At 44.2% G+C, this 10,778-nt stretch overlaps 1 protein-coding gene across 1 annotated transcript; it reads left to right on the top strand.

Moving 5' to 3' along the window:
* Positions 1–359: 359 nt before the first annotated feature.
* Positions 360–10,224, top strand: pwwp2b (PWWP domain containing 2B). Its single transcript, XM_024297494.2, has 3 exons — positions 360–851; positions 3,895–5,623; positions 8,797–10,224. Exons 1-2 carry the CDS (start codon positions 712–714, stop codon positions 5,621–5,623), a joined length of 1,869 nt encoding a protein of 622 aa, XP_024153262.1. The 5' UTR covers positions 360–711; the 3' UTR covers positions 8,797–10,224.
* The last annotated feature ends 554 nt before the right edge of the window (positions 10,225–10,778 follow it).

The following is a 10,778-nucleotide window of genomic DNA, read 5'->3' on the forward strand; positions in this document are numbered from 1 at the left end:
CTTCAGTGTTTTCCGCTATCAGCTTCAGTGTTTTTATCTATCAATTTCAGCATCTTCAGCTATCAGCACTATCATCTTCAGCAGCATAATTCAGTTTACAGCATTCACACTGGAATTATAGCAGGTAATGCTATCTATCTAGTTCATAATTATGTTAAAAAGTTACGATTTTAAAGTTTCAAAAATATAATTTTAGAGCGTTCAGTAAATGTTTTTCCTGCTCACCCCGCGACCTAAGATCTCTTGGATTTTGCCCCCCTGTGGGATTGAGTTTAACACCCCTGGTTTATAGCATTTTCGTTCAATTAAAAGCTCGCAGTAGATTTTACAATAAACGTCCAAAAAAATCAAACTATCGGAGTGTGGTCGTGATTTTTGATGGCGTCTCCCAACCCGCTTGGCGCACACGCCTGTGCGGGAAACGCGCATTCCGCCGTTAAAGTGTGCGGTAATGAGCGGCGGGAGCCGCCGCAGTGACACAGAGGAAGGGTCGGCCTTGTCTGGAGGCTTTGGCTCCTGTGGCTCTCAGAGCGTGATGTCAGCGGCGGCAGCGCTGTTGTAATTCTCTCGGTGGGGGTGATGGCGTCACTCTCTGCCCGGCTGTAGCCTCCTGCTCCGATAGTGAAGCGACACGGATCTCGGGCCGACGTGACCGTGGCTCCGTTGGCCGGGATCGAGTACCGCCAAGCCGGACCATTCATCCCGGGAAACATGGAGGCTGTGGCCGAGGAGCTGCGGGCCGGCTCTCGGGTCCCTGTCACCATCGATCATATGGTCAACGATACACTGGTTGTGACGCTGACTTACCAAGAAAGGAACTACACAGGAATATTACTGGATTCCAACAAAAAGTGAGCATTTCCCACGATTTTTCTTCAATTTTCCCCATCGAAATTAATTTGGAAAATGATGCTAATGGCTAACACAACCACGAAGCTAACGCGAAGCTAACTGGCTAGCTGGCTAGCAGCTAGCCTGGCCTAAAAAAAGACAGGTTATTGAAGCTGACAAGGTGGCTATGGGTTAGCTTCACGGCTAATGTAAAACTCGTATCATTTTACTCCTAGATTTGCAAGATAAATCTGATTTATCTCGCGGATTTTAACCGGCTGTGTCACCAAAGCAGCCCAGTTTGTAGAAATTGTAAATGACTTTTATTGTTCTACAGCAGCAGTCAGAGGCTTCATCTGTAGCTTATTGTTAGCCTAATCAAACCCAGACAAGCTAAAACGTTGAAAGTAAAAGAAGGCCTTCACTGAACAGCATCATTATCTAAGACATATGACATTTATATGGATACATAAATACACACAGTTCTGTTAAAGCTGTCTAAAGAAACTAACAAATATGTCTTGCTGGTGCTGAGAAGAGTTACTGCTTATTTTAGTCTGTTGAAACAATAGGAATGTACAATAATTGAGACCTTTTATTTAATAACATTTAAATGTTGTCATCTAAAACGATTTGACAGTAAGTAAAGAACATAGTGGGCCATTTTTAACCAAAAATTGAGCGAAGCCTTAATGAAACGAGAGAAATACACAAGTTCAAATGATCCCCATTCAGTTACGCTGAACCCTGTTTTTTTTTTTGACGGTTTTGTATAAAAAAAAGACACAGATTTTAAAAAACTAACACAAATCCAGTATCAAAGTGTCCCCCCTTGTTAGTGCCGGAAGCCAAGCTGCCCTGAGAATAACCCTCCTGAATGGGAACAGGGAGGCCTTAAAATAGTTGCCAGGCCTCTTCTCTGAAAATTTGAACACTTCTTTTCAGCTCTGACAAATTCGTTTCCTGTCATTGTTTATCGTGCTTTTTATGTCACATCTTCAGCTCTAGACAATCTCTTCCATGAAGTTACACAACATAAAATGGCAACGGCACAGTAAAGCATGGCCTGTCATGTTGTGCGTCCTTGTTCTGCTAAACAGGGACTGTCTGTTCCCTGTCACAGGGAACTCTGTCTGTGCTCTGCTGCTCTAGAGACACCTATGAAAAGGTATGAGGAACAGGCCTCACCAACGTGCAGCCGCTCACAGCTCCCTGCCAGCTACTTCCCTGGAGGCCCAAACATGGGTTCCCCACATGTGAACTAATTAATAATCTCACCGCACACGGATGCAAAAACAAACTGAAGTCTCAAGGCTGCATCTCTGAATCCCGAGTGATTCATGGGATTGTTTTTGTTCAGTCAGATGTTGGTGAGGGGGGGCGATCCTGGGCATCCTGTAGACTCTTTGTCTGTTGTCTTTTGGATAAAGCAGCTTGGCCATCTTACTTTTCCCCATCATCCACTCCAGAAAGGACAGCTGCAAAGTTCTGGCTTTGTTTGATGTTTCTTAAGAGGATACATTAGTATGAGATGGAATAATTTATGGGATCTGAATTCTGAGTTTGTAGCCTCAGGTAGAAAGTTGACACCCCCCACGTCCCAATGCACATACAGTTCTACACAAAATGACAGAAAAAGGTGTCAGTTTCTGGTCGTGTTGGGATGTGAATGTGAAGTTATTCTTTTTGTATATTTTATTTTAGCTTTGAAAAGTTTTGCATGGTTTCAGTTGTTTTTTTAGCCTACAAAGGTGGGGCCAGGAACTGGTTGCCACAAAATATCTTAAGCTTTGTTTCCACTGAGCAGTCCGGAACGGTACAGTCCGGTTTGATCCGGTATTTTGAGCCTTTCCATTGAAGAATAGACTCATTTAACAGTTCCAACCCGTACTTCTTGAGGACCCCCAGCCGTTGTAGGTCTATAGAAATAATAGAACGGGACAGTTGGGGGTGGAGCCACTGTAGCCACCCGCTGATTGGCAGAAAGTGATGACAGCAATATAGCACTAAGCTAGTGATTCCATTTTCCTCTTTATGGGGGTATTCTTATTGGCCGCCTGGAATCTTTATTCAAACAACATTCAATTCCTGTTCTACACTATGAACAAAAAGTAAAGCAAGAAAAAGACGAGCTGCTGGATAACCTCCATTGTTGTTGCTTTTCTAGTCGTCATACTGCAACGACACGCTAGCGGTCTACACCACGTTTGTGCCGTGAAAACAAGTGAACCTGAACTGAGTGGAAACGCTCACCAGAATTAATTGGACTGTACCATACTACTCCTGCTGTACTGGACCGCTCAGTGGAAACATGACTTTTATGTGCTTGGTATTGATACTGTCCTTGTCGAAGTAACTGCTGTGACCCACGCAGCATTAGTTAAGTCAAGTCAAGTCAGCTTTATTTGTCAAATATACTATATACATGTGAAACGCAGCACAGATGAAATCTCCTTCCTCTCAATCCACGGTGCAAATAGCAATTATAATAACAGTAATAAAAATAACAATGATAGCAGTATCTTATGTACAAATATACAATAGGAAGAATACTGTAAATAGAATGTGCTGCATTAGCAACTACATCATCATTCATTTTCTCTGGCCTGAAAGCAAGCAAAATATGACCCAATTCAAGCCAATCTGAATGAAAGGTGACCCAATCCCAGCCAATCTCAATGTAGAGAAAAGGTGACCCAACGGCAGGTAATCTAAATGCAGGGCTGCTGGACTTTTTCTTTTTTTAATAATACAAGATAAAATCATGTAGGGAAAACGCAATTTTCAATGACGTTGACACACACAAATAGCTTAGATTAAACGTGTTAGTGAACTTTACCAGGTTGAGCAACTGCCTGAACTGTCTGTCAAAGTATCTGCAAGACACTTAACATGCACATATTCCCCCAGACACAATCAGCTTACGTGCTAAATGACTGAATGTGCAAAAGTGTGTGGATGTTGCTTATATTTTCTACTGAAAGTGTTGTGTTTGTGCTGTTCTGGTCTGCAGTTCACTCTCACAAGAACTGATTTAGTACCTTCTCTCCTCTTGTCTTTCAGAAATGGCCTGTTTTGTCTGCCAGATTTCACAGCCAAGCCCGGGATTTGCCCCTTAACTAAACCAGCCTGTGAAGTCCCAGAAACTCTGAGTGAGGAGCCCGCTCCCAAATCCCCAAGCCGGGTTCCGCACAGACCAAAGGATGAGAATTCGCTCCCTGTAAGCAGCATCCCCGCTGCACCTGTACCAGGCCCCATCCCAGCACCTGTGCCGCCCGGACAGACTCCGTATCCTCCTTATTTTGAAGGAGCACCTTTTCCTCAGCCCTTATGGGTGCGTCACACCTACAGCCAATGGGTCCCACAGCCCCCTCCAAGATTGATAAAGAGAAAAAAGAGACGGACACGAGAACCTGGCCGCATGACCATGAGCACCATACGTCTGCGGCCTCGACAGGTACTCTGTGAAAAGTGCAAAAACACACTGAACAGTGACGAGGACAGCAAAGACGGCCTGAGTAATGCCAAGACCTCAAGGAAAGAGAACACCCTACACAGCGACGATGATGGAAATTATAAGGATGCTCCATCTAAGTTTTCTAGAAAAGAGGATGTTGTTGCAGCCAAGGATACCAAAAGACGGGAAAACGGCAGCAGCCTTGACAGTAAGCGTCTCAGGAAAGACAAAAGAGGCGAGGCTGATGGTGAGAAGTTTCCTGCAGGGGATGTCATTCCTCACAGTCCTGTCATAAAGATTTCCTACAGCACTCCACAGGGAAAAGGGGAGGTCATAAAGATCCCCGCCAGAGTTCACGGCTCAGTCAAGCCTTTCTGTCCAAAACAGCTGGTGCAGAATGGTGCTGAGGAACACAGCAAAGTGTCCGCCGATGCCACCAAGGAACAGCGGCACATCTTGGATGCCACGAGGTCTGGCCTCACGGTCTCTATTCCTAAACTCAAATTAAGCAGACCCTATGCAAACGTGGTTCAAGACCTGCCATCCCCTAAGATTCGTTTGAAGCCCCCTCAAAGGGGAAGTGAGGAGACCATGGTGGAGTATGAGGCAGAGCTTGTTGACGGAACCAGGAGACGAAGCCCCAGAGTGCCTGGGCCCTGTCTTCCCCACTCTGAAGACTCTGGAGAAGGGAAGAACTCTCTGGAGTTGTGGTCGGGGAGTTCTGGGGAGGAGGCTGAGCGCAGCCACAGTGACCTCACCCTGCTGATCAATTTCCGTAAACGTAAAGCAGATTCTTCCAGCCTGTCGGTGTGCAGCAGCGATAGCCTGGATGAGTCCAAGTCTTTTAGCTCTGACGGCACCTCACCAGAGCTGTGTGACCTGGCTCCAGGCGAAGACCTCTCAGTGACCTCGTCTTCTGCCACACCACAGGACGACTGCAAGACAGTGCCGCCGCTCACCGTGCGCCTTCACACCCGCAGCATGACCAAATGTGTGACAGAGGAGGGGCATGCGGTGGCGGTTGGTGACATTGTGTGGGGGAAGATTCATGGCTTCCCCTGGTGGCCGGCGCGCGTTCTCAGCATCAGCGGCACGCGCAAACAGGAGACGTCCAGCTGTGAGGCACAGTGGCCTCAAGCAAAGGTGGCCTGGTTCGGTTCCCCCACCACCTCCCAGCTCTCTGTTGCCAAACTTTCACCCTTCCGGGAACTCTTCAGGTCCCGCTTCAACCGCAAGAAGAAAGGGATGTACCGGAGAGCCATCCTGGAGGCAGCCAAGGCCGTCGGTCACATGAGTCCGGAGATTACGTCGCTGCTTTCCCACTGCGACACATAGGTTAGTTCAGTTCACCCCCAAAGTGTGAAGGAACCAATAGAAGAATGAGCTATTGCCATTTTCAGCCGCCTGACTCGTAATCATGTTTGAGGTTGAATGTCAGACCAGGCTCAGGCTGTCTGTTAAACTTCCTATGCAGGCACAATTCTCAGCTGTACGTTAACCGCTCTGCAGGTCTCCAGAAGAATGAAAAACTTTATCTAGGGGTGGGTTGATAAAATCGATTAATTGATTTGAATCGATTAAGTTTACTAGTTTACTTTATAAACTCACAGACATGAATTTTCTAAACTCTTTTAGGACGTTTTTTTTTTAAAAGTAACCATTAGTGGTCTAAAACATAGTTTTTACCTCATTCTTTCTTCTTCTTCTAGAATAAGGTGTAATACTGTAGCGCGATCGCCACCTTGTGTCCAAACTGAAACGTCCTTCAGGAGAAGCAGAACAATGTTTCCAATGTTAATGATCTGAACATTTTAGTTAGAACTTCTCCTTTAGAGAATCCATGTAACACTGTATGATATTAACAATCTCATTATTTCACTGATACATTTACAGTATGTGAACTGGATCAGATTCATTTAAATATATTCAAAATATATAGTAGATTATTAATGTATTACTAAACAAATGAGTATAAATGTGTAAACTCAAAATTAAATTGAATTGAGAAAAAAAAAATCAGAATTGAATCGATCCAGGCACTTGTGAATCGAATCGAATCAATTCTGGAAATTATAATCGATACCCAGCCTAACTTCGTCTTTATAGTTAAAAGCCTGCACAGAAACATCAAACCAAAAGTAGAAACATTTACTTCACTGTGAATCAAAGAAACAAGTCATCTCCTGTTCATTTGAATATCAGGCTCTCATGCTTAGGGCTGTAATGAGTCTCCAGGTGCTCGGATGCTCGCAGTCTGCTCCTGTATACTTGAATATGAATGTTTGCTACGTCCATAATATTAAAAAGTAGGAATTGTGGTTCAATCTGTGAATCGTTGAGCTTGATTAATGAATTGTTGAGCTTGATTTGTGAATCGAATCGGATCGCCACCTAAGTAACGATCCACAGCCCTACATATGCTCTTCATACAGCGGGGCAAAAAAGTATTTAGTCAGTCACCAACTGTGCAAGTTCTCCCTCTTAAAAAGATGAGAGGTAAGTAATTTTCCTCATGGGTATACAGCAATTATGAGAGACATAATGATAAAAAAAGCAATCTACATTGTCTGATTTTAAAATAATTTATCTGTAAATTGTAGTGTAAAATAAGAATTTGGTCAATAACAAAAGTAGTCTTCACAAGGTTTTCACAAACTACTGCTGGTAATTTTGGTCCATTCCTCCATCAGATCTCCTGTAGAGCAGGTATGTTTAGGGGCTGTCGCTGGGCAACACAGAGTTTCAACTCCCTCCAAAGATTTTCTTTAGGGTTCAGATCTGGAGACTGGCTAGGGCACTGCAGGACCTTGAAATGTTTTTTACAAAGCCTCTTCTTCGTTACCTGGGCAGTGTGTTTAGGATGGTTGTCATGGTGACAGACCCAGGCACATTTCATCTTCAATGTCCTCGCTGATGGAAAGAGTTTTTCACTCATAGCCTGATAATACATGACCCCATTCATTCTTTCCTTTACACGGATTAGTCGTCCTGGTCCGTTTGCTGAAAATTAACCCCAAAGCATGATGTTTCCACCCCCATGCTTTACAGTAGGTATTGAGCTTTGGATGCAATTCAGCATTCTTTCTCCTCTAAACACGATGAGTGGGATTCTTACCAAAAAGTTCTATTTTGGTTTCATTTGACCATAAGACACTCCCCCAATGCTTATCCAAATGCTCTCTAGGAAACCTTAGCCCTTGTGCTGTATTAGGTATGTTGACGTTGGGAGGGGGGTCATCTGGACCCCACAAGACAGCACTCCGAACTTTTTTTTTCAGTGATTTTTTTATTTTCTCTGGTGCTCGTGGCAGATGTGAAACCCTATCCAACTTTGTCCACATTTGTCATGGGATGGATAACATGTCAATGTAAGGGTTGGGTTATCTGGACTCCATAAGATAGAACAAAGGGTTAGATGGGCCTGCACATGAACTGGCTTTAGCAGGGGGTCACGTCTGCCTCTGCAGGTTTGAGTCCTTTTAGTGTGTTTCTGATGGTAGCCTTTGTTACTGTGGCCCCAGCTTTCTGCAGGTCATTCACTAGTCCCCCGTGGGGTTCTGGGATTTTTGTTCACTGTTCTTGTTATCATTTTGACCCCACGGGGTGAGGTCTTGCGGAGAGCCCCAGATGGAGGGAGATTATCAGTGGATTTGTATCTCTTCCATTTCCTAATAATTGCTCTAACAGTTGATTTCTTCACACCAAGCGGCTTACCTATTACATATTCAGTCTTCCAGTCTGGTGCAGGTCAACATTTGTGTTTCTGGTGTCCTTGGACAGCTCTTTGGTCTTAGTGGAGTTTGGAGTGTGACTGTTTGAGGTTGTGGACAGGTGTCTTTTATATAGATAACCAGTTTAAACATTAATACAGGTAAGGAGTGGAGGACAGAGGAAGAAGTTACAGGTCTGTGAGACACATAAATCTTGCGTGTTTGTAGGTGACCAAATACTTATTTTCCATCAAAATGTACAAATAAGTTATTAAAAAATCAGACAATGATTTTCTGGATTTTTTTTTTCATTTTGTTTCTCATAGTTGAGGTATACCTATGATGAAAATGACAGACCTCTGTCTTTCTTTTAAGTGGGAGAACTTGCACAATTGGTGGCTGACTGAATACTTTTTTGCCCTGCTGTAATATGAACTTCTTCAGTTTGATGAAGTTACTGTAGAGCTGGACTGCAGCGCAGCATCTTGCAGCAGAGGGAACCCTCATCCAGAGCTGATTGGCTCAGTCTGAGCTTCCTGGTGTGGGGGTGTCGTGGGGGTGTCATGGTGGGTACAGGGATGGTCAGACTTTGGTCTTTACAGCAGCTGCTGTGGGTTTGTGGCCTCTGAGAAAAAACACAAGCTCAAGACAAGCCTGTTTGCTTCTCTTTCCACCCTTTGTTCTTTGCTTCATGGAGACCATTGCCATCCCTGTCCCCCCCACCCCACAGGACAGCAGATCTGAGAGCTTCTTGTTTGCTCATTGTCCTCATGTGCTGCTCTTTCCTCTCTTCTGCAGAGGCTGAGGACTCCAGAGGTCTCCCAGGTTTTTCTGGATTCTGTCATAAAGGAGGAACGATGTGCGGTTGCCACGGCTTCTACTTTATGCTGGTTTTTTTTTTCTCTCCTGCCCCTGATTTTTTTTCACAAAGGGGGCAGAAAGAGCAGCCAAAATGGATTTTGGCCGGACTGGAAAAGGGAGCAAAAAAATATCGAGGCCAGGCGTGTATGAACTTTTCCTCTCCTTTTTTTTTTTTTTTTTTTAGACTTGATCATATTTCAGATAGAGCCGAAACACTACAAGGACCTGAATGTATTTATTATCTGTAATATTTTATCAGGATCTAGAACCTTCTCACTACAGTCTCGCAAAAAAAAAAGAAAATCCCCTCCCAGTGTGCTGCTGTTATGGACCTCACCAGGTTCAGCTCGTCCAGCCAGAGGAGGCCTCTTCAGACTCGCTCCTCTCCTCACTGTTGGACTCCTAAAGTCTTACTCTGAAGCCTCTCACTGCTAAAAATGTCAGTGGCACCATCAGAGACGGTAGTGACCCCTCCCCTCGTGACGCGTCTTTTCATCCGTCTGTGACATGGGTTGTGGATGTATTTATGCTGAACTCTGTCCTGTATTATGTCGAGTTTCCTTCCATTTCACTTTCCATATGTCCTAACTTCCACTCTTACCCTGAAGTCTTTAAGGGGACACATTTAAAGCAAAAAAAGCACTTTATCTGTACCTTGGTGGCCTGCAGTGAGCTCTCTGTCTGAAATGCAGGAAGCAGCTCTGACGGGCAGCAGGGACTTTAGGAGCCTATGTGCTTCGACTATCTACAAGTCATGACTGTCCAGGACTATCTGAGTCTCCATGACTGTCCAGAACTATCTACGAGTCTCCATGACTGACCATGCCAATTTTCAAGTCTCCTAGACTGTCCAGAACTATCTACGACTGTCCATGACTATTTTCAAGTCTCCATGACTATCTGACTTTCTCTGAGTCTTCATGACTACCCATTACTTTCTCACCAGTCCACGAGTGTCCTTGACTTGTAACCCCTAGAGATGGTTGTGTTGGCTGTAGTCCTGCATTCTGACTGTTCCTCTCAATCAACTCACTACAGACCCCTCACTAAAAGTTTTTACTGGAAGAAAGGGAATAAAAGTTGACCCCTCCCCCCATTCAATGTTAGGTAAAGTTTGAGTTTTTGGGTAGCAAAGAAGTGAACATGCTGTAAGAAAACTGTGAAGCTGCAGAGGAGCAGGTCAGTTAAGGACCCCTATGGGGGGGTGTCTCCCCTCTGACTGGTGGAGCTGAGCAGTGCAGGTCTACATGGAAGACAAACATGGCTGTCTACTGTTTCCCTCATTGGTCAATGCTAATGGCTACTTTTTGTTTCTTTTCTACATGTACTGTACATAAAATAAAATATACAAGCAATATTTGTGCAGCTGTGCGTCCATGAGCTTGTGTCATTGTAAATGTCAATCATGTTCTTCGAAGAAAGCCATTTCTGGAGCTTTTATCAGTAGAAACCCAAAGCTTCTTTACGTAGGAAAAGATGTGGGTGAGTTTTCAGTGGAGAACAGAAAGCCCAAACAACTTTAGGGCTTGAATAACTCCTGTTTTTCACAGCAGAAATGTTTCTGCCTTTAAACGCTCGTGCACGGCAGCTGATGATCCAACTGCCAGCAAACATGCAGAGCATGATGGGATCACGGGTGTAAACTCAGTTCAGGAGCGTCCTGTGAAAGGAGCCTCTGTTGTCCTTCAGACGTTCACGCAAGAAGTTTCTGTTTTCCTCAGAAAAGTAAATTGTTGAAGCATTTACAGGAGTCTGACTCAGTTACTTTATTTGGAATTGGATAAAACTATTTTCATGAGGACTACAAATGTATTCTTTATTTTACATTTTATTCACTAATTTAGGAAAAACCTTTTTAGAAGTGACTTCATACCTAAAAGTTCTGAGATGAGCTTTTATTCAGAGGGCCGAGTCTAAAA

The sequence above is a fragment of the Oryzias melastigma genome, linkage group LG15 (genome assembly GCF_002922805.2).
Source record: "Oryzias melastigma strain HK-1 linkage group LG15, ASM292280v2, whole genome shotgun sequence".
Classification (NCBI taxonomy): Eukaryota; Metazoa; Chordata; class Actinopteri; order Beloniformes; family Adrianichthyidae; genus Oryzias; species Oryzias melastigma.